This window comes from Petromyzon marinus, chromosome 63, assembly GCF_048934315.1.
Source record: "Petromyzon marinus isolate PM22_M1 ecotype Great Lakes invasive population chromosome 63, UKy_Petmar_22M1.pri1.0, whole genome shotgun sequence".
Taxonomy (NCBI): Eukaryota; Metazoa; Chordata; class Hyperoartia; order Petromyzontiformes; family Petromyzontidae; genus Petromyzon; species Petromyzon marinus.
The window spans coordinates 8,571,218-8,595,553 of record NC_133729.1 but is presented as its reverse complement, the minus strand read 5'-3'; the positions used below and the strand labels follow the sequence as shown (position 1 = coordinate 8,595,553).

The 24,336-nt window shown below is 52.0% G+C and overlaps 1 protein-coding gene across 1 annotated transcript in view; it reads left to right on the top strand.

The window, feature by feature from the left end:
- The first annotated feature begins 2,267 nt into the window (after positions 1–2,267).
- Positions 2,268–24,336, top strand: part of PRMT5 (protein arginine methyltransferase 5) — a 36,612-nt gene continuing 14,543 nt past the window's right edge. The window contains exons 1-8 of the mRNA XM_032977477.2: positions 2,268–2,628; positions 8,919–9,037; positions 13,652–13,737; positions 16,904–17,038; positions 18,169–18,314; positions 19,055–19,104; positions 20,873–21,036; positions 22,317–22,478. Coding sequence (XP_032833368.2) covers positions 2,531–2,628; positions 8,919–9,037; positions 13,652–13,737; positions 16,904–17,038; positions 18,169–18,314; positions 19,055–19,104; positions 20,873–21,036; positions 22,317–22,478 — 960 coding nt within the window. The 5' untranslated portion in view covers positions 2,268–2,530. The remainder of the gene's footprint in view (positions 2,629–8,918; positions 9,038–13,651; positions 13,738–16,903; positions 17,039–18,168; positions 18,315–19,054; positions 19,105–20,872; positions 21,037–22,316; positions 22,479–24,336) is intronic.

Here is a 24,336-nt window from a genome sequence, read left to right as displayed (position 1 = left end):
TTCTTTCGGTAAAGTCACGTAGAATGAGAATAAAATAATAAATTGATAAAATAAAATATTATTGTGTCACGTAGAATGAGAATAAAATAATAAATTGATAAAATAAAATATTGTGTTATTTTATTTTATCAATTAATTATTGTATTCTCATTCTACGTGACTTTACCGAAAGAACCAAAGAAGGATATATGAATTACCGCAGTTACGAAAGCCTTCCAATCAAAATGTAGACAAGAGCAGTTTGTCGAGATTGTTCCTCTCCACGGAGAACTCGGCTGTGCGTCGTGCACCTTGGTGGTCCAGAGTCGCCCCTAGGCTGCGGGATGCCCTCTGAGATATTTCAGAGATCTCTCCCCCCTCGACAGAGAGAGAGGCGGGGGGGAGGGAGTTTGTGGATACATCTTTTTAAATGCCTCTTAGAAACGTGTTTATTTTCGGTTCCGACTCTTTTAGTTTATACTCACTAATTTGATCATTAAAATGTATTTATATTCTTATTAATTCATTTTTTGCTGAGTGGCTGCTGCTGCTGCTGTGCCCTGTACAGCGCTTTGAGATCCTTGGATGAAAAGCGCCAATTGAATTTAATTATTATTAATTATTATTCTTAATTATTATTTATTATAATTATTCTTATTCTTAATTACTATAATTATTATTCTTAATTATAATTATTATCATTCTTATTCTTATTAATTATTATTTATTATAATCATTATTATCATTATTATTCTTAATTATGATTAATTATATTTTTTTATGATTGTGATTATACGAACGAGCGTGTCTGTTGTAGGCCAATCAATAATAAAAGACAATGCATAGATAATTAGTAGTATGAGAGCATGTTTTTTGCATGTTCACAAGTACTGTGTGTGTGGTGAATGCAGTAACTCGGTTTCTTGCTCAAGGTTTAAACCATTTGGTGTTTGAACATCTTAACCGCGTCTCCTGCTTCATTGCCAGAGATGGTTAAATTAACTATTCTTATTTTTCATCACCTGTGGATGCAGGGCAAAAACCATGTGGGTCCCAATCCTATAGCTGTCAACCCGTAGGGTTCAGCCCGGATTCTTGTGCAGGGAAATTGAGTTTCCAGATCCATACAGCGCACAGCCGTTTCAATAGGGGCAACAAATATCAACATTTGTCTCTGTGTGTCTGTGTCTCTTCCTTGTGATGGGAAATTGTAGGATGCACGTCGAGATTTATAAGGGGCACGTGGTGACCGACGAGGTGTGAGTTGGTGTGTAACGAGGTGTGAGTTGGTGTGTAACGAGGTAGTCAGGGCACTGACGAGGTGTGAGTTGGTGTGTAACGAGGTAGGAATGACACTGACGAGGTGTGAGTTGGTGTGTAACGAGGTGTGAGTTGGTGTGTAACGAGGTAGTCAGAACACTGACGAGGTGTGAGTTGGTGTGTAACGAGGTGTGAGTTGGTGTGTAACGAGGTAGTAATGACACTGACGAGGTGTGAGTTGGTGTGTAACGAGGTGTGAGTTGGTGTGTAACGAGGTAGTCAGGACACTGACGAGGTGTGAGTTGGTGTGTAACGAGGTGTGAGTTGGTGTGTAACGAGGTGTGAGTTGGTGTGTAACGAGGTGTGAGTTGGTGTGTAACGAGGTGTGAGTTGGTGTGTAACGAGGTAGTCAGGACACTGACGAGGTGTGAGTTTGTGTGTAACGAGGTGTGAGTTGGTGTGTAACGAGGTGTGAGTTGGTGTGTAACGAGGTGTGAGTTGGTGTGTAACGAGGTAGTAATGACACTGACGAGGTGTGAGTTGGTGTGTAACGAGGTGTGAGTTGGTGTGTAACGAGGTGTGAGTTGGTGTGTAACGAGGTAGTAATGACACTGACGAGGTGTGAGTTGGTGTGTAACGAGGTGTGAGTTGGTGTGTAACGAGGTAGTAATGACACTGGCGAGGTGTGAGTTGGTGTGTAACGAGGTGTGAGTTGGTGTGTAACGAGGTAGTAATGACACTGACGAGGTGTGAGTTGGTGTGTAACGAGGTAGTCAGGACACTGACGAGGTGTGAGTTTGTGTGTAACGAGGTGTGAGTTGGTGTGTAACGAGGTGTGAGTTGGTGTGTAACGAGGTGTGAGTTGGTGTGTAACGAGGTAGTAATGACACTGACGAGGTGTGAGTTGGTGTGTAACGAGGTGTGAGTTGGTGTGTAACGAGGTAGTAATGACACTGACGAGGTGTGAGTTGGTGTGTAACGGACACTGAGAATCGATTCGGTGGCGGCGTTTTCACTTCGCCTCTGCGAGGGAATCGATTCGCACGCGTGGTCTGTGTGCGGCCTGGTGGTGGTGTTTGCGTGGTAGTGATAGTGGTGGTGTTTGCGTGGTACTGGTGGTAGTGATAGTAGTGGTGGTGATAGTGGTGGTGGTAGTGGTGGTGGTGATAGTAGTGGTGGTGATAGTAGTGGTGGTGATAGTAGTGGTGATAGTAGTGGTGGTGTTCGCGTGGTAGTGGTGGTGGTAGAGACGGTGGTGGCGGTGTTCGCGTGGTAGAGACGGCAGCGAGAGATGGCTTCGTCCCACGCCTCCACCCGCATCTCGTTCGGACGAGACGCGGCGAGCGCGCCCGAGATCGCCAGCACCATGGACTCCGCGTCCAGGCAGGGGTGAGAGACGACACCCACCACCACTACCACCACACCACTACCACACCACCACCACACCACCACCACACACCACCACAACACCACCACCACACCACTACCACGAACCACCACCACAACACCACCACTACCACAACACCACAACACCACCACTACCACACCACCACACCACGCACCACCACACCACCACCACTACACCACTACCACACCACCACATCACTACACCACTACCACACCACCACATCACCACACCACCACAACACCACGACACATCACCACCACCACGCACCACCACGCACCACCACACGACACGAGGAGGATGACAAAGATCCACCAACCCCCCCTCTCTCTGAGGCCCCAAGTGCCGTTAGCGACTCTCAGTGGGTAGCGCGCCACTCATCACGGTGACACGCGGCAGTGTTGGTGATGGTGTTGGTGATGTGGTGTTGGTGATGTGGTGTTGGTGATGTGGTGTTGGTGATTTGGTGGTGATGGTGGTGGTGATGGTGGCGGTGGTGTTGGTGGTGATGTGGTGATGGTGATGTGGTGGTGTTGGTGATGTGGTGGTGGTGATGATGATGTGATGTGGTGTTGGTGGTGATGATGATGGTGGTGATGTGGTCAGTAGCACCGCTCCCGGCCGCCTTTGTCTCCCGCCTGACGATCTCGCCACACGCTGCAGGCCCCCCCCCCCCCCCCCCCCCCCCCCCCCCCCCCCCCAGCCTCGCTCGAGGCCCAGAGTCGCCGCCCTGGGCCGGGATCGAACTGGGGTTGTCGTTGTTGTGGTGTTCATCCGCCACACCAAATACACGAGACAAAGATCCCCCGTGTAGCCTGCAGCAGACTGTCGGGGCAAGTGCCGCTAGCGGGCAGCGCCTACGAAGGCCGGGAGCGTGCCCACACACGAGGTGGCGTGAGTGGGTGGCCAGCACCACGCCTGGGGCCGCCTTTGTCTCACTTATACACCGCACAGGGGACTCATTTGAGGCCGAGTCGACCTAGGCGGGGAAGGGCCGCTACACCCACCGCACAGACAAAGGTGTCCCCGGTAGCACCACACACGGCGCTGCTGCTGATGGGGCAAGTGCCCGCCAGCGCCCACGGAAGGCCGCAACTGCGCACGTGGTCGCGGTGGCGTGGTCGGAGCCGCGCCGCGCCCGGCCGCCTTTGTCTCCCCAGGTTCAGATATTAGCCACTGGGTCGGGAATTGAGCTTAGGTTGCCCTCCCGGGGGGGGGGGGGGGGGGCGGAGATCGTAGTGCGACTGCGCGAACCGCGGTACCACCGCTCCCCCTAGACGTGGGCATGCACGCAGAGTGATGTCTATCAATATAAGCGCCCAATGTTATATAACAATACAGTCGGTGTGTGATGTGCGTCCAGAGGATAGGCGTCGTTTGTGGTCAGCGAGTTGTGGATTTTAGTGTGCGGGAGAAGGGAATCGCGGATTCGTGTTTGATGAATGAATGAATGCGTGGGGCTTCGAGTGTATTGGGGTGCAGGAGAATGAATGGAATTGGATCGGTGAATGAATGAATGCATGGGTGTGTTAGTATCTATTGGGGGTGTTGGTGGAATGAATTAATGTATGGGATTAGTTTTGGTGAATGAATTAATGCGTGAGTGTATGGATTGTTGTGTAGGTCGACTCAGCTTCAAATGAGTAGTACCTGGTGCGGTGTGTAGTAAACATCGCCACTGGGGAGACAAAGGCGGCCGGGCGTGGTGCTGGACACCCACCTCCTCGTGTACCGTTCCGGCCTTCATAGGTGCTCGCTAACAGCACTTGCCCCTACAGTCTGTTAAGGCTATTCGGGGAATCTTTGTTCTTTTGTTGTTGTGTAGGTGAATTAATGAGTGCAAGTGAATGGATGCATGGATTGTTGTGTAGGAGATTGTATGGATGATGTAGGTAAATTAATGAGCGCATGGGTGTGTGAGTCATTGTGTGCAGGAGAATGAATGAATTTATAACATGGGTGAGTGAATGTATGGAATGGTGTGTGTGTAGGATTGGTATGCGTGAGTGAATGAAATAATGTGTGAGTGGGTGTGTAATTGCATGAATTAATGCCGTAGGTTCAGCGAATGCATTAATTCATGCATGGGCAAATGAGCGAATGCATGGATGTGCTGAATGAATGGGCGTGGTTGAATGAATGAATGCATAGGAGAGTGAATGATTGAGTGTGTGGGTGAGTGAATGTGTGAGTGACTTAATGCATTGGCGTGTGAGTGAATAAATGAGTGTATTGGGTGTGTGTGGAAGTGTATGGATGCATAATATCAAATTCTGAACCTCGTTATCTACATGAAATAGCGTGCTATATTTCTTAACGATCGATTCCTGTAAATTATGCGGCCTTAAAATTGTACAAAGCAGACGAACACGAGGATGTAAACGAGAGACAAAGACAACAACAAAAAACTACAACACAACCAAAACATCGACACAACAAAAAACATCGACACAACAAAAACAACGGCATCGATTCGTGAAGTCAATAGCGCGACCCAAATCAAGCGCGACCCAAATCAAGCGCGACACCTCGGGAACACGGACGGACAACGCTTTACTTCCCTCGTTTTTGGCTTTGACGGTCGTCAGTTCCCGTGGCTGGACGGCGACACTTGGCGTATCGCATCGCTTCCTCCCGGGAGTTCCGACCAAGGCGTTGGGACAACTGCCGCTAGTTGAGGCCGCAGCCGCCAGGACGCTCACGCGAGAACCTCCTTCCCGCGAGCACGTCATGCCGCGATAATACAAATCTCTGTATTGGCTGCCAATGAAATTTAGAGTCGAATTCAGAACAAACAAACAAAAGTTGCCGCTCGCATTCAAGGGCCCTCGAACGGCCTTGCGCCGTTTTTACATTCAACGGCCGAGTCGGTCGCACCTCACCGTCGCGTGCCGACAATCAGACGATGCACCTGGGGTGACCGAGACTGCCATGCACCGCGCCGAGGCTACGGAAGGCCCTGCCGCCTGTGGCCAGACAGGCGCGGTCGGTCACCTTGTGTGTCGGTCTTCGCTACTAAGGACTCGCCTATCACGCCTGGCCGCGCCACACATACCCACGTAACACCCGGTGGACTTTGCGGTGCTCGTATCTCATAGCTTCGTGCGTGGCGCACTGCGATCCTGGGATGAATTGCGCCTTGTACACGTCAACTATTGCATGCCACCCCCGCACCTACGGCCGAATTGGTTCCTGCACGACGCTCATGAGTGGAGCCGTCGTGAATCCAGCCCCTTCGTTCCCACAGGGGGGAGCAATGTTATGCATTGGGGTTTTGTTCCTGGAAGAAATCATTACGAACCATAAAAATACCAGAATTGACCACGAAAATACATTTAAATAACCCTAACAAACATTTATTGTAACTTTACATAACCCTTACAAATATTTATTAAGTGAAGACAAACACATTGGAAAAATCCTAAAGTACCGTATTTTCCCGCATATAACCCGCGGGGTATACCACTTTATACAAACTAAACAAGACCCTGCGGGGTATATGGAGGTGCGGGCTATCCCAAAAATATTTTACACGTGTGACATGTCATAACTCGTAAAAAGATTTAATGGTAGGACTATCCACTATGCAACACTTACCTTTGACTAAAGCACTGCTGAATAAACCACTCGCACCAAAATTGCACATGTTATCACTTTTTAAGTTATTCGAATTGTTTGTACAATGAAACGACAATGTTTGAATTGGGCGCACTTTGTTTACCGTAACACTCTCAGTGGCTGTAGGGGGGTGCGAAAGTTTCAGCCGAGGCTTCACATTGCACAATGGGAAGGGCCTTAACAAGCGTCTACCAGACGCGGAATCATAATTGCTGAGTCCCTCAGGCCGCTGCTATTGGCTGAGCACTATACAGTTGCGACCATGAGCTTTGTTGCAAACTTCCAATGGCTTTGTTGCCAGGAGGCAATGGCGTTATAGTAGTGCCGTTATTGTCTGCGCAGTGCGCAATCTACCAGTGCTAAAACTGTACAGGGGTAATTACTGGTCCAGTAGCTGTAATATGATGAGGTCGAATGCCGATAAGCCTAACAGTACGCTTACTTATCTACCAGTTAGGTGTTGCTTATTTATTGGATATACTTTTGTTACTTATTTACTGTTTTAAGTTCACTCTTTTCCGGTTAGTTTGTTGTCTTTGTGTGTGCACGTTATGATTTTAATGTTAACAATTGATAGTGGAATGTATTACAAATGTCAACTTCGTATTAATATGATGGAATTAAGCTGCGGTAACGACGTTAAAGATATTAATGCATGCGGGGTATATGGAGGTGCGGGGTATATGGAGGTGCGGGCTATCTGAAATTTGTTTTACGCAAAACGCTATTTTTTCGGGGTATATGCGTCTGCGGGTTATATGCGGGAAAATACGGCACTTTTCTATACACAACACTATACCTTGCACTATACACTACACACGCACACGGCGGGAGAGCAAAGCAGTGCCATCAGGCGCCGAGTTTGTGCATGACGTGTCGCCTATATACTACACTATACACTACACTATACACTACACTATACACTACACTATACCCTGCACTATACACTACACACGCACACGGCGGGAGAGCAAAGCAGTGCCATCAGGCGCCGAGTTTGTGCATGACGTGTCGCCTATATACTACACTATACACTACACTATACACTACACTATACACTACACTATACCCTGCACTATACACTACACACGCACACGGCGGGAGAGCAAAGCAGTGCCATCAGGCGCCGAGTTTGTGCATGACGTGTCGGCTGTACACTACACTATGCACTACACTAAACACTACACTATACACGACACTACTATACACTACACTACTACTCTACTAAATATTACACTATACTATACACTACGAAACACGACACTACTATACACTACTATTATACAATACACTATGCACTACTATACACTACACTACTACTCTACTAAATATTACACTATATACTATACACTGCGAAACACGACACTACTATACACTACTATTATACAATACACTATGCACTACTATACACTACACTACTACTCTACTAAATATTAGACTATATACTATACACTAAGAAACACGACACTACTATACACTACTATTATACACTACACTATGCACTACTATACACTACACTACTACTCTACTAAATATTACACTATATACTATACACTACGAAACACGACACTACTATACACTACCATTATACACTACACTATGCACTACTATACACTACCATTATACACTACACTATACACTACACTACAACTCTACTAAATATTACACTATATACTATACACTACGAAACACGACACTACTATACACTACTATTATACAATACACTATGCACTACTATACACTACACTACTACTCTACTAAATATTACACTATATACTATACACTACGAAACACGACACTACTATACACTACTATTATACACTACACTATGCACTACTATACACTACACTACTACGCTACTAAATATTACACTATATACTATACACTACGAAACACGACACTACTATACACTACCATTATACACTACACTATGCACTACTATACACTACCTACGAGTGTGCGCATCACATGCGCACATTCGTAGGTAGCAGTCGTGAGCCGGTTGTAGATACGAGTTTTGATCGTTACTGTGGGGGTCTCGCTCACTATAAGAAAGGTCGTAATGTTGGGGGGGTCAACTTGAGCCGTCGTAAGTCGGGGGTCACCACGACCCTCGGAAGGAATGGCGACAGCCCCCCCCCACGATGAAACAAATCAGTGGAGAGGCCGGCGTGTGGCAGCGAGAGGCCGGCGTGTGGCAGCGAGAGGCCGGCGTGTGGCAGCGAGAGCCGTCCATGCAAGGGGTCGCACGTTTTGCGGTGATGAATGATGGCCGGAGCAAGAATTTGTGCGTTTGAAAAACCGAAAGCGAAAATGGATTTTCCCATTAATTGAATAACCTATAAATCAGGAATGTGTGGGGGGGGTTTTTTGGACAGTCTTTCTAACTCCACAGTTTCATAATAGACACAGATATTAATTTTCGGCATAAAAAAATAACAGCAAAGAACATGAATATTGAAACGATGAAATTGCTAAAATTTTAAACTGAACTAATTAAGTTTTCAGGGAAGATTGTGCACGTTGGGAATGACCTCGACAGGGTTCACCTCTGGTCGAGGCCCCTCCACCAGCAGCGGCGCTAGCGGGGGAGCCTGCGGGGCTGCGCCTTTAACCCCCCCCCCTCCCGTGACGCCCCCACCCCCCGTGTGTTCAGCTTCGACTTTGTGTGCGTGCCGCTCGTCCACCCGCGGCAAAAGCGCGAGGCGCTGGTGGAGCCCGGCAAGTCCCGGGCCGGCCCGCTCACCCGCTCCGACCTGCTGCTCGCAAACCAAGGTGAGGCCCGAGCCGGACTGCGGAGACATTCTGGCTGCCCCCACCCACCGCTCCCACTACCACTGTGGCTACAGTGGCTCCCACCACCACTGCTCCCACCACCACCACCGCTCCCACCACCACCACCACCGCTCCCATCACCACCACCACCGCTCTCACCACCACCGCTCCCACCACCACCACCACCGCTCCCACCACCACCGCTCCCACCACCACCGCTCCCATCACCACCACCACCACCGCTCCCACCACCACCACCGCTCCCATCACCACCACCATCGCCACCACCACCACCACCACCACCGCTCCCACCACCACCACCGTGACTGCGGTGTCTACGCCCCCCACCACCATAAATCAGAGAGTCCCCACTGCTTGCTTCTAGTAAACTATTTTAGATATTACCGGGCAAGGCCCACTGGCCATCACAAACGATAGCTCAACGAAGTGGCTTATCATCATCACGTGGAAATTTATAGCAGTAGTCACATACTCTACACGCGTGTCGCCGATTTTAAATGTGGAGGGAAAAACCGGAGGACCCTGAGACAACTCCACGCAACCACGGAGAGAGAGACACGCACACTCCAAATATACAGCAGCAGCAGGCGTCGGCAGGGTTGGGATCGAACCCACGACTTCCTGCATACCAGGCAAGGTAGTTAACATCTCCTAGCCACTGTGATGATGATGAGAGAGAGACGCAAACTCTAAATATTCAGCAGCAGGCGTCAGGGTCGGGATCGAACTTACGACCTCCTGCATACCAGGCGAGGTAGTCAACATCTCACCACCATATTAGGAGTGGTGCCTCCCCCCCCCCAAGGAGGGACTGCCACCACTGCCATCCCCCCCCCCACCTTGTTCCTGCTGCTGTGTGAGTCGCCTTGATGTGGTGCGCCACGGCGCTTTAACTCGCACCTCGCAACAAGCACGGTGCTGGGTTTGTTTCCCGGGACCTGCTATTGGCCCAAACATCTCAATGCTGAAAAAAAAGTAACTGCAACATTGACTCAATTGGGGGTCGCACACAGCAGCGGCAGCATCAGCAGCATGGCCCTCTTACTGCGAAAACTTGGCAGGACCCTCGTGAACACGTGGTCTTGAGACTCGGCGAGGCTTTCCCTGGGTGAACCAGCGAATTGATAATCATATGCAGCCCCCTCCCCTGTCCTCCTACGCAAATAAACATTCACTAATTGACTAATAACACCATAGGGCAGTATTCTTCACTTATTGGCTAATAACACCATAGGGCAGTGTTCTTCACTAATTGACTAACAACACCATAGGGCAGTATTCTTCACTAATTGGCTAATAACACCATAGGACAGTGTTCTTCACTAATTGGCTAATAACACCATAGGGCAGTATTCTTCACTAATTGGCTAATAACACCATAGGGCAGTGTTCTTCACTAATTGGCTAATAACACGATAGGGCAGTGTTGTTCACTAATTGGCTGATAACACCATAGGGCAGTGTTGTTCACTAATTGGCTAATAACACCATAGGGCAGTGTTGTTCACTAATTGGCTGATAACACCATAGGGCAGTGTTTTTCACTAATTGGCTAATAACACCATAGGGCAGTGTTCTTCACTAATTGGCTAATACCACCATAGGGCAGTGTTGTTCACTAAATGGCTAATAACACGATAGGGCAGTGTTGTTCACTAATTGGCTGATAACACCATAGGGCAGTGTTGTTCACTAATTGGCTAATAACACCATAGGGCAGTGTTGTTCACTAATTGGCTGATAACACCATAGGGCAGTGTTCTTCACTAATTGGCTAATAACACCATAGGGCAGTGTTCTTCACTAATTGGCTAATACCACCATAGGGCAGTGTTGTTCACTAATTGGCTAATAACACCATAGGGCAGTGTTCTTCACTAATTGGCTAATAACACCATAGGGCAGTGTTGTTCACTAATTGACTAATAACACCACAGGGCAGTGTTCTTCACTAATTGGCTAATAACACCATAGGGCAGTATTCTTCACTAATTGGCTAATAACACCACAGGGCAGTGTTCTTCACTAATTGGCTAATAACACCACAGGGCAGTGTTGTTCACTAATTGGCTAATAACACCACAGGGCAGTGTTGTTCACTAATTGGCTAATAACACCATAGGGCAGTGTTGTTCACTAATTGGCTAATAACACCATAGGGCAGTGTTCTTCACTAATTGGCTAATAACACCATAGGGCAGTGTTGTTCACTAATTGGCTAATAACACCACAGGGCAGTGTTGTTCACTAATTGGCTAATAACACCATAGGGCAGTGTTGTTCACTAATTGGCTAATAACACCATAGGGCAGTGTTGTTCACTAATTGGCTAATAACACCATAGGGCAGTGTTGTTCACTAATTGGCTAATAACACCATAGGGCAGTGTTCTTCACTAATTGGCTAATAACACCATAGGGCATTGTTGTTCACTAATTGGCTAATAACACCATAGGGCAGTGTTGTTCACTAATTGGCTAATAACACCATAGGGCAGTGTTGTTCACTAATTGGCTAATAACACCATAGGGCAGTGTTGTTCACTAATTGGCTAATAACACCATAGGGCAGTGTTGTTCACTAATTGGCTAATAACACCATAGGGCAGTGTTCTTCACTAATTGGCTGATAACACTATAGGGCAGTGTTGTTCACTAATTGGCTAATAACACTATAGGGCAGTGTTGTTCACTAATTGGCTAATAACACCATAGGGCAGTGTTGTTCACTAATTGGCTAATACCACCATAGGGCAATGTTGTTCACTAATTGGCTAATAACACGATAGGGCATTGTTCTTCACTAATTGGCTAATACCACCATAGGGCAGTGTTGTTCACTAATTGGCTAATAACACCATAGGGCAGTGTTGTTCACTAATTGGCTAATAACACCATAGGGCAGTGTTGTTCACTAATTGGCTAATAACACCATAGGGCAGTGTTGTTCACTAATTGGCTAATGACACCATAGGGAAGTGTTCTTCACTAATTGGCTAATAACACCATAGGGAAGTGTTCTTCACTAATTGGCTAATAACACCATAGGGAAGTGTTCTTCACTAATTGGCTAATAACACCATAGGGAAGTGTTCTTCACTAATTGGCTAATAACACCATAGGGAAGTGTTCTTCACTAATTGGCTAATAACACCATAGGGCAGTGTTCTTCACTAATTGGCTAATAACACCATAGGGCAGTGTTGTTCACTAATTGGCTAATACCACCATAGGGAAGTGTTCTTCACTAATTGTGTAATGACACCATAGGGCAGTGTTGTTCACTAATTGGCTAATAACACCATAGGGCAGTGTTGTTCACTAATTGGCTAATAACACCATAGGGCAGTGTTCTTCACTAATTGGCTAATAACACCATAGGGCAGTGTTCTTCACTAATTGGCTAATAACACCATAGGGCAGTGTTCTTCACTAATTGGCTAATAACACCATAGGGCAGTGTTGTTCACTAATTGACTAATAACACCATAGGGCAGTGTTCTTCACTAATTGGCTAATACCACCATAGGGCAGTGTTGTTCACTAATTGGCTAATGCCACCATAGGGAAGTGTTCTTCACTAATTGGCTAATAACACCATAGGGCAGTGTTCTTCACTAATTGGCTAATAACACTATAGGGCAGTGTTCTTCACTAATTGGCTAATAACACCATAGGGCAGTGTTGTTCACTAATTGGCTAATAACACCATAGGGCAGTGTTCTTCACTAATTGGCTAATACCACCATAGGGCAGTGTTCTTCACTAATTGGCTAATACCACCATAGGGCAGTGTTGTTCACTAATTGGCTAATAACACCATAGGGCAGTGTTCTTCACTAATTGGCTAATACCACCATAGGGCAGTGTTCTTCACTAATTGGCTAATAACACGATAGGGCAGTGTTCTTCACTAATTGGCTAATAACACCATAGGGCAGTGTTGTTCACTAATTGGCTAATAACACCATAGGGCAGTGTTGTTCACTAATTGGCTAATAACACCATAGGGCAGTGTTGTTCACTAATTGGCTAATAACACCATAGGGCAGTGTTCTTCACTAATTGGCTAATAACACCATAGGGCAGTGTTCTTCAGAGGGGGGTCGAGGTCCGCCTCTGATTTGAAACCACTGAGGGTTTGACAGCAGCAGCACGCTGATGATGGGGGGTGTTTTCACTTTTGTGTAATATTGGGGGCCGCACTAAAGGCCACGAGGGGCTGCCAGTGGCCCCTCTCGGGCCTTGCAATGAAGAGCGCTGCCTCACTATATGGAGGACTGCAGAGCTTGGGCGATTGTTGGCGGCGTCGGCTGACAAGCGTGGCTGCCTTGTCTGTGGTTCCTCCTCCTCCTGGCGCCTCTGAGTCGCCGTACCCCCCCCCCACCTCTTCTGTTACGAGACTGGAGACGAAGGGCAGCTGTGGGGACGCGCGGGGGGTCCCCCCTGCTCGTCGTCATGGTTACCGTCCTTTGCGAGCGTTGGTCCCCCCTGCTCGTCGTCACGGTTACCGGTCTCCTTCGCCCGTTGCGTTTTCCTTCGTGCGGGTTTATGACGCGCCCGCTCTGCGCCCACCGCTGCCTTTGTGTTGCAGACTGGGGCAGCCTGGTGGTGGGGAAGCTGTCACCGTGGCTGCAACCGGATTCCGAAGTGGAGTACGTGCGGAAGAATTCGGAGGCTGTAAGTCGTCGTCGTTCGCTTCCAGAGACGCGGTGCCGAGCGTGGAAAAGTAGGCCGAGCACCTCGCCTGGAGGGGGCTCTCTGGAGCTTCGTCTACAGTAGAGGCCCTTCCGCCAGCAGTGGCTTGAGCCAGTAATTGCAGGGCCGCACTTTCACCTTTAAAATCAGCGGTATAGGTCTCCCCCCGGCTCTGCGCGGTAGTAGATGCATTTCAAATTAAACGGGCACGCAAAGCGAAACGCACGAGGAGACAGCCGCCTGCCGAGTAGCGCGCGCAGTGCACAACGCAGTGCACACGATGCACGCAGTACACGCACGGTACACACACGGTACACACACGGTGCACAATCTTGTCCCACTTCCGACTGCCACAGCTGCGTCCGAGCGAATTCAAAAACCGCGCGCGGCGAATGTTGGCTCGAAATAGGGGAGCGAACCGAACCCGCTTAGGGGCGCGTTGCGAGACCTGTATTTGTTTTGGCTGGCTGCGCGTGTGCGCGTGCGCGTGTGTGTGTGTGCGTGTGTGCGTGTGTGCGCGTGTGTGTGCGCGTGTGTGTGTGTGCGTGTGTGCGTGTGTGCGCGTGTGTGTGCGCGTGTGCGCGCGCGCGATGGACTCCAGATTGGTCACTAAGCCCGAGCCTCCGTCCGGCACCAACACTCGCCGCCCCCCGCACGCGACAGAATCCGGGTTGCCGACCAGAAACCGTCCGGGAATCGTTCCGTTTGGACCGTCGCGGAGAGCGGCGTAGCGGGGGCTGCGGTTCCGCCCTGGGGGGGTCTTTACTCTTGGACCGCGAGTCCGCGCGTTGCTAGGTTTGTCATCCGCGCGGGCCGTTGAGGATTCCACGCCTCCCCGCTCGCCGTGCCGTCGAGCGCGTCCGCCGGCTCCCGCGCCGAGCGAACTTGGCGGTGCGAAGCGACGCGCCGACGCGCGTAGAGACGAGGGGGGGGGGGTCGCTCATCGGTGGGTCGCTCCCAGCTGTGACGCACGGATCGGAAGGCTCTGACGGACGTGCGCGTGCCCAAGTTCTTTTAGCGCCGGCACGTGGCCAAACCGTGCCAGGCGCCGGCAAAGGAGAGGGCGGCGCGGACGCTGAAGAGCGCGCAGGGAAGCACGCTGCGCTTGGAGTCACGCCGATGGGGTTAACAACTTTAATGAAATTGACGAAAAGGCTCCGTTTGAACGCACGCGCGATCCGATGCGGGTGCCGTGATCCAGCCGAGAAACCCAATTTCATTATCCAAACAAATTCCGCGATGCTGCTGTGTTGGCAGCGGCGCACAGCGAACAACACGACTCGACACGCTCGTCAATAACAACAACAACAACACTGGGGCCTTAAAAGAAAAAAAGGTGTGCTGTAATCGCCGACGTTTCGGGCAAAGGTCCTTCTTCATGGCACGTGATTCAGATTTTTACAAATGTATTTTGTTATCAAACGGCACAGTGTAAGCAAGTGCAGGCCTCCAACGCGTAATGTCCACTCCGTCTCTCCTGGCCTCTCTGTGCATCTGCCATGGAGAAGGGCCGTTGCCCGAAACGTCGCCCGTTATATATTTTTCATTTTAAGGCCGCGCGCAGCTGTTGTTGTTGGCGTTGAGAGACGCGCCGAGGAGTTCTGCTGCCGACGCGGCAGCACCGGCAGCAGCACCGGCAGTGGCAGCAGCGGTGTCGCCGAGTGATTTGCAACTGCTGACAATCGATGTGGGCTGGACAACAAGGGAACAATCAAAGTGTGGTGGTGGTGTTGTCGGCGTTGTAAGGAATCGGAAAGAGAGGTAGACTCTTAACAGGGAGATTGGCTTGACGATGATAACGACGACGCCGACGACGCCGACGCCGGCGACGTGAGAGATTGGTGCCAGAAACATTGGCACAAGACGGAGAGGGAGGTGGAACCAAGCGATGTAATGCGCACTGGACACCTACGTTGGGGGCCTGTCTGCCCGCGGATCGGTGATCGATGTGAATCGGTACGAATCGACTCGTCCGTTACACGCCCCCCTGCCGCTGCCTCGCCTCCCCCACCGGGAAGGACAGGACACGGCAGATGACATCGCCGCTCTCTCCTCTTTGCCCTTCTCAGCCCGAACCCCTTTCAAATTGGCTGACAGCTGCTCACCAGCGCGCCCCGTTAATCGTCGTTATCGCGAAAGCTGCCGTGTTCGCGTGCCCGAAAGCTATCGTCGGGGAAATTCTCGGCGAGCTAATCTCCTCCCGGCCGGCTGTCGGCCAAGCTGGGATAATGGCGCTGGTGTGTGCGTGTGTTAAAAAAAAAATTGTAAAATATTTTTCTTGACGCACACCACCCTCCCCCCCACAACCCGACCGCTAATTGGCATCGCGTCGTCACGAGTCAAAAGAATCCGCTCGGACCGTCGCTCGCATAGCGGTGCGACCCCGCCTGTTCCAGAATGACCCGCGGAAGCGGATTCCGCAGGGCTACCCCTCGGGGATTCCCTGCGTCAAGGGGGCCTCTGGTCCCGCGCACAGAGCACAGGCAGGCAGCACTTTCATTGCCCCCCCGCCCCCCCCCCCGTGCACTGCCGTGTGTGAGAGAGAGAGAGAAAGAGTGAGGGGTCTTCCTTGGCGCCAAGGTCAAATGGAAAGGTTCATACTCACGGCTCGAATTCGGCAAAACGTAGTTTCAGAGCCGGGTTTAACGTTGATGGGTTTTTTGTTTTGTTTGTGGTCATCGATGATCGGGCTGAGACCATCAATGTCCGACGCTTGAGGACGCGGTGTAACCACGGACGGCAGCCTGGATTCGAAGCCAGATCCCCAGTGGTGCGCTGTTTTTTTTTTCACGAACCCTCCGTAAGTTTGTAAATCTGCCTCTCTGCGTTGGCGTGTTTTTGGGGGGTTTTTTTAATCCTGTAGATGTCGAGCGTTTAATGTCGTCGTTTGTCAGTGCGAGTTTGGGGCGAGTGTCGTTGAGTTAACTGTGAATGTCTCCGGGCTGTCCCCACGGAGATCAAACCCGCGACCTCATGCATACCAGGCTAGGTCATTAACATCTCTTAGCCACCCTGATGATGATGATAAGAGAGACGCAAACTCTAAATATACAGCAAGCGGAAGGGTCGGGATCGAACCCCGCGACCTCGTGCATACCAGGCGAGGGAGTTAACACCTCCTAGTAACCGTGGCGCCCCTCTTCCGCAGGCCTTGATCCAGGAGCTGAACTTCACGGCCTACTTGAGTCTTCCAGCGGTGGTCATCCCGCTGACTCAGGCCGACAACAGCAACCTGGCACACGTCCTCATCAACCACATCCAGAAAGGTCACCACAGCCAAGCGGTGAGACGCTACAAGAGCAAGACCAAAAAGATGCCCCGCGTAGCCTTAACAGACTGTTGGGGCGAGTGCTGTTAGTCGGCACTGGCACACGAGGGAGTGGGTGGCCAGCACCGCACCCGGCCGCCTTTGTCTCCCTGGTGGCGATTTTTTTTTTTTTTACACACGGCACCAGGTAACTCGTATGAGGACGAGTCGACCCAGGGGGAGACCCGGGACCGGTTCAGGTAATCGTCATCGGTTGTCGGTGGCCGTGAGCGGGAAACGAACCCGGAACGGCGGGTTCGTAGCTCGGCGCGCTAAGCGCCGCGCCGCTCCCCCGCTACGTTACCCCCTGCGTGCGTGCCCACACACACAAACACGCACGCACGCACGCGCACACACGCGCACAAACACGCACACACGCACACACACGCGCACAAACACGCACACACGCGCACAAACACGCACGCACGCGCACACACGCATGGGCGCAGGCTTCTCGAACTAAATTTCCCACGTAAAAATAAATTACTCGGATGGGACTACACGCGGCGACGGCGGCAATCACCGCAGCCCCTACCGGCAGCCCGGCCCCGCCGCCCGTTGGTCAGGCCACGTGCTGAAGGCGGGGCGCCGTGCGCCCACGGGGAACGGCTGCCGCCCCGGTTATTACCGCAAGGCCGTGGACGCCGAAACGACGCCAGGACCGCCGTCCGCTTCGCCCGGTGGCCCCGGACGTTTAAAAGACGCCGTGGACGCCAGGGCAGGCCGGCGTGTGCCGGCGCCAGGCCTCCACGTCTTGCCAAATTTGAACATTTTACTTGCGCTGCCAATTGACTTGATTCGGGATCACCCGCGCGCGCAGCGGTCGTCAGAAAGGCGCCCGGGTCGGTGAATCGAACCCAGCCCCTTCCCGCTGTGGGGCACGAGCGTCACCTGCGGACTCAATTCTTGAGAACCGCTTTTTGTGTTAGCTTGTTGTGCTTCCCCCGCGATCTCCGTTTAGCGCGGTTGACTACGTAGGGCGCGGAAGAAGTTCAACAAACGTATATCACTGCAGTGACGATACATCCACCCTGCTAAAACGAGGCTCCCTCCCCTCCTTTCCCTCCGTCCCTCCCCTCCGCTCCCTCCCTCTCCTCTCCCCCCAGTTCTGGATCCGCGTCCCCCTGGTCTCCGCGGCTGACGAGGTTGACGAAGTGGTGGACGATGACGACGGCAGCGACGGCAGTGGCGGCGCCGGCGGCAAGGCCGGAGAGCTCAAAGGCCCCACCGAACCCCAGGACACCTGGGCCTGGTAACGCTCGCTACGGGCCCCGCCTGTGCGCGAGTTGGCGGAGGAGCGCAGGACGAGGGGGGGGGGGTGGAGGAGGAGGAGGCCGGGGTGGGGTCGGGAGGAGGGCTGGGAGGCGGTGGGGTGTGTCCGTCACTAGACTTTTTAGGGCGCGCTGCCGCGTTGTGATGACGGCACGCAGCCCAATACAAACAAACGGTCGCGATCGAAACCATTTGAGCTATTTAAGCTATATTTTATTTTACCAGGTAAGGCCCACTGAGCTATACAGCTCTTTTTCAGGAGACCTGGCCATCACACATGATAGCCCAACAAAGTGGCTTATTATCATCATCATGTGACATTTTATAGCAGCCAGATACACTAAACGCGTGACGTTGATTCTAAATGTGGAGGGGAAAACCGGAGGACCTGGAGAAAAATCCACGTGGGGCCAAGGGGAGAGAGACACGCAAACTCCAAATATGCAGCAGGCGTCAGGGTCGGAATCAAACCCATGACCTCCTGCACACCAGGCGAGGGAGTTAACATCTCCTAGCCACCGTGATGATGATGAGAGAGAGAGACACGCAAACTCAAATTATACAGCAGCAGGCGTCAGGGTCGGGATGTAGCCCACGAGCTCCTGCACACCAGGCGAGGGAGTTAACATCTAGCCACCACGCCCACTTTTGCGAGATGAGGCCTTCCCAGCTGAGCCTCATCGTGTCTTCTCTGTTTACCACCCCGCCCCCAACCCACAGGTGGAACAGCTTCCGGTCTCTCTGCGACTACAACAAGCGCATCTCTCTGGGTGAGCGGCCGGAAGATGGCAGGACGTGCGGCTGCCCGCACGTGAAGCGTCGTGCCCTCTGTTGGCTACGGCAAGACACGTAGATTAAGGAAATAAGAAAACTCACCGCGGCCTTGACGGTTAGCGCGCTGGACTTGCGGTTCAGAGGTCACCGCGGTCGGTATCCGCTGTGGCGTGGCAGTCGAATCATTCGGCAAGCTTTTTGTCAGGTTCACTCCACTGCTATCCGCCTGCCTGTATTCGTGGGTAACACCACAGTTAGTCCGTGGGCAGGCAGGACAGAGTTTGGTAGTCTCACTGAACTGACTAAACTTTTCCCGCACCTCCGATTATCGCGGTTGGCTACGGAAGGTGTGAAAGAAGTTCAACATTCATACGTACATTCCAAGAGGCCTGGCCAGTGTGGAAGAGTAGGCCAAAACACCCGCTAATAACCAACTGCGATTGAACACCGATGCGTCGTTGCGTGCAGCAGACGCGGTGCAGTGTTGTGTGCGTGGACAACAGCTGTCTGCGTGTGAAGCCGGTAAAGTGGGGACCCGATCAGCGTTAGCTTAGCAATTTGTCAAAGTCATGTGAGCGGGAAATCACTCTGGCGTTCACTTGAGAATGAGTAAAATTAAGGAAGTCAAGAGAGAGAGAGGGCGCCACGGTGGCTAGGAGATGTTGACTACCTCGCCTGGTACACAGGAGGTCGTGGGTTTGATCCCGACCCCGACGCCTGCTGCTGCTGTATAGTTGGAGTCTGCGTGTCTCTCTCCCCGTGGTCGCGTGGATTTTTCTCCGGGTCGTCCGGTTTTTCCCTCCACATTTAGAATCGTGGCGATACATTTCCACGTGATGATTCATCACTTAATTGAGCTATGATTTGTGGTAGCCAGGTCGCTTCTGAAAAAGAGCTGCATAGCTCAGTAGGCCTTACCTCCTCGTAAAATAAAAAATGGTTTAGTTTCATAACACCGGTGTGTTGGACAAATCTCTCGACATTGAGATGGGTAGTCGACCAGTGGTGCTGCTGAAGCTTGCTCATCACACGACAGCTTTATTAACCCTTTCCATTCCGGTGACGTACGTGTACATCGTCAAAACTAAACCGGAAGGAAAAATAAACTAACTTTGTCGGTATCGAGGCTCCCACAAGGCCGTGCGGCAGGGCGCGTGGCACAGTTTAGCGCCAGCAGTCGTAGAGTGGGGCGGCGGCCATGTCGCTACGGTTCAAATGTCTTCATAAACAACGGCGCTGCTGCTGCTGCTGCTACTGCTGCTGCTGCCGCCGCCGCTGCTGCTGCTACGCCTCTGAAGTCAAATTTAACACCGAGCCACTCTCACGCTTCCCAAGATTCAGCGGTGAACGGGAGACACCCACACCCTGTCACGGGAACCGGAGAGGATTAATTGACAGTGTCGGGCGGAGGAGGGTGTACGACGCACATTTTACTTGCGTGATCTGACCCAAAAAAATAATAATGCAACGTGAATCATACGTTTGGCCGCGTAAGCCGACTGCTCTGCGTTAAATCTATTTCGTACGCAATCCAGCGGCGCCACGGCCCCGTCCGAGAAGCGCATACGGCCAGCGGAATTGCATTTGGCGCAAGCGAAAAAAAAAACGGCAAACAACGACCTCCTGACCGGTTTCGACATTCAGTGTCTCGCCAGCAGGGTCGGCCTCGCTCGAATTCGGCGCACGCCTTAACCGGCGGGATGTTAATATTTTTTTTGCACGCGCGGCTTCAATGTCGGCGCCGCTCCCCGTCTCCTCGCACAGCCCTGGAGCTGTCGGCCGACCTGCCGAGCGAGGAGGTGATCCAGAAGTGGCTGGGCGAGCCGATCAAGGCGGTGGTGCTGCACACGAGCACCTTCCTTACCAACAAGAAGGGCTTCCCGGTGCTGGCGCAGGCGCACCAGCTGCTCGTCTTCCGCCTCTTCAAGGTGCGCCGCGGGAGCCGCCTCGATTGCCGCCAGACGGAAACGCAGACCGCGGCGCGAACTTCCTGTCGTGCCGGCGGTGGCGGCGGCGGCGGCGGTTTTGACTCGGCTGTCGGAACAAAGACGGCGGTCACCGCCGCATCGCGCGGCGCTTTCGGAGAGACGCGCTACTGGCGGCCGTCTGGAACGCTCTTCCTTTACGATATTAGGAGCGCACTCGGAGCTACGCATTTTATTTTATAAAATCGTCGTCCAGATTTACAAACTCCTTGCGCTGTATACGTGACGCGAACACAATCGACAGGGGTGCGTGCAATCGACAGGAGGTACAAATCTGGCTGTCGCCTGATGAAGCTGGTTGTAATTACTGGCGAAACGTCGTACTCAGATTGTGAATGTTGTGGCTTGGCTCTCCAACACACCGGTTAGTGCTGTACTAGTAACGAATTGGCCACGTTCTGTTTACATGACAACCCTTACTAGTTGGCTGTGTCGGGTGGTGGCGGGGTTTAACGACACATTTAGATATTTACGCGATCTAACCCAAAAAAAACCTACATTATCGGTGACGCAAATACCAAATGTCCACAATATTTATTTATTTTATCCTGGAGGAAATCCGATGAGCTGTGAAGCTCTCGTTCACAGACGTCTTGCTCCCTCGCTGAGCACTAGGCCACGTCGCCACCCGTCCCGGTGCTGATGGCAGCGACGGCGATCGGGGTGTCACGGTGGGTAGGAGATGTTAACTCCCTCGCCGGGTGTACAGGAGGTTGTGGCCTACTGCAGCTGCTGCTGTATATTTGGAGTTTGCGTCTCTCTCTCATCATCACGGTGGCTAGGAGATGTTAACTCCCTCGCCGGGTGTACAGGAGGTTGTGGGTTCGATCCCGACGCTGACGCCTGCTGCTGCTGCTGTGTATTTGGAGTTTGTGTCTCTCATCATCACGGTGGCTAGGAGATGTTAACTCCCTCGCCGGGTGTACAGGAGGTTGTGGGTTCGATCCCGACGCTGACGCCTGCTGCTGCTGCTGTGTATTTGGAGTTTGCGTCTCTCCCTCGCCGTGGTCGCGTGGATTTTTTTCCAGGTTCCACTTTTAGAAACGGCGTCACGCGTTCAGAGTGTTTGGCCGCCGCCGCCGCCGCTATAAATGGCCACCTAACGATGACGATGAGCCAACTTTCGTTGAGCTGTCGTTTGTGATAGCCATCGCGACTGTTTGTGTTTGGCTGCGTGCCGTGATCTCAACGCGGGCGGCGCCTCCCCCCTCCGCCCTCCTCAGCTGGACGTTCAGTTCATCATCTCGGGCATGAGCTGCCACTCGGACAAGGAGCTGCGCGCCTACATCCAGTACCTGCAGCACCTGTCCCAGCACCGCCCTCCGCCGTCAAACTACGACATCTTCTCCAAGGGTTATGAGGACTACCTGCAGTGTCCTCTCCAGGTGCCCCTCTCAGAACAGACGCGGGGCTGCCCCGGCTGCCCCGGCTGCCCCCCCTGCGTTTGGCCGTGCAGGCCGCAGGCGTCGCTTGGAGCACTTTGCACCCTCGAGGGGAAAGTTTTATTGAGACTGCAGGAGGTGGAGGAGGAGGAATCCCATGAGCTATAAAGCTCTTTCCCCCCCCCACCCCACAGGGGGCACGGGGTGGTGGGGGGGGTCAGTAAGTTACAACAAACACAGTTCGAAAACATGATAGCAGTGCAAAGTATAGGGAAGGTAAGCAAATCAGTAAATAAACTCCTTAGAAAAATTTAAACAACGGTTTTATTAACAACTTTGTTTATCTCACGGTCGAGAAGTAGCATCAGTCGCGCCTGAGATACATTGCACCTGCTTTGTGTGTGAGCCTGAGACACGTGCCACCTGCTTTGTGTGTGAGCCTGAGACACGTGGCACCTGCTTTGTGTGTGAGTCTGAGACACGTGGCACCTGCTTTGTGTGTGAGTCTGAGACACGTGCCACCTGCTTTGTGTGTGAGTCTGAGACACGTGGCACCTGCTTTGTGTGAGCCTGAGACACGTGCCACCTGCTTTTTTGTGAGACACGTGGCACCTGCTTTGTGTGTGAGCCTGAGACACGTGGCACCTGCTTTGTGTGTGAGTCTGAGACACGTGGCTCCTCTGAGACACGTGGCACCTGCTTTGTGTGTGAGCCTGAGACACGTGGCACCTGCTTTGTGTGTGAGCCTGAGACACGTGCCACCTGCTTTGTGTGTGAGCCTGAGACACGTGGCACCTGCTTTGTGTGTGAATCTGAGACACGTGGCACCTGCTTTGTGTGTGAGTCTGAGACACGTGCCACCTGCTTTGTGTGAGCCTGAGACACGTGCCACCTGCTTTGTGTGTGAGACACGTGGCACCTGCTTTGTGTGTGAGCCTGAGACACGTGGCACCTGCTTTGTGTGTGAGTCTGAGACACGTGGCTCCTCTGAGACACGTGGCACCTGCTTTGTGTGTGAGCCTGAGACACGTGGCACCTGCTTTGTGTGTGAGTCTGAGACACGTGGCACCTGCTTTGTGTGAGCCTGAGACACGTGCCACCTGCTTTGTGTGTGAGACACGTGGCACCTGCTTTGTGTGTGAGCCTGAGACACGTGGCACCTGCTTTGTGTGTGAGTCTGAGACACGTGGCTCCTCTGAGACACGTGGCACCTGCTTTGTGTGTGAGCCTGAGACACGTGCCACCTGCTTTGTGTGTGAGCCTGAGACACGTGGCACCTGCTTTGTGTGTGAGTCTGAGACACGTGGCACCTGCTTTGTGTGTGAGTCTGAGACACGTGCCACCTGCTTTGTGAGCCTGAGACACGTGCCACCTGCTTTGTGTGTGAGACACGTGGCACATGCTTTGTGTGTGAGCCTGAGACACGTGGCACCTGCTTTGTGTGTGAGTCTGAGACACGTGGCTCCTCTGAGACACGTGGCACCTGCTTTGTGTGTGAGCCTGAGACACGTGGCACCTGCTTTGTGTGTGAGCCTGAGACACGTGCCACCTGCTTTGTGTGTGAGTCTGAGACACGTGGCACCTGCTTTGTGTGTGAGTCTGAGACACGTGGCACCTGCTTTGTGTGTGAGTCTGAGACACGTGCCACCTGCTTTGTGTGTGAGTCTGAGACACGTGCCACCTGCTTTGTGTGAGCCTGAGACACGTGCCACCTGCTTTGTGTGTGAGACACGTGGCACCTGCTTTGTGTGTGAGCCTGAGACACGTGGCACCTGCTTTGTGTGTGAGTCTGAGACACGTGGCTCCTCTGAGACACGTGGCACCTGCTTTGTGTGTGAGCCTGAGACACGTGGCACCTGCT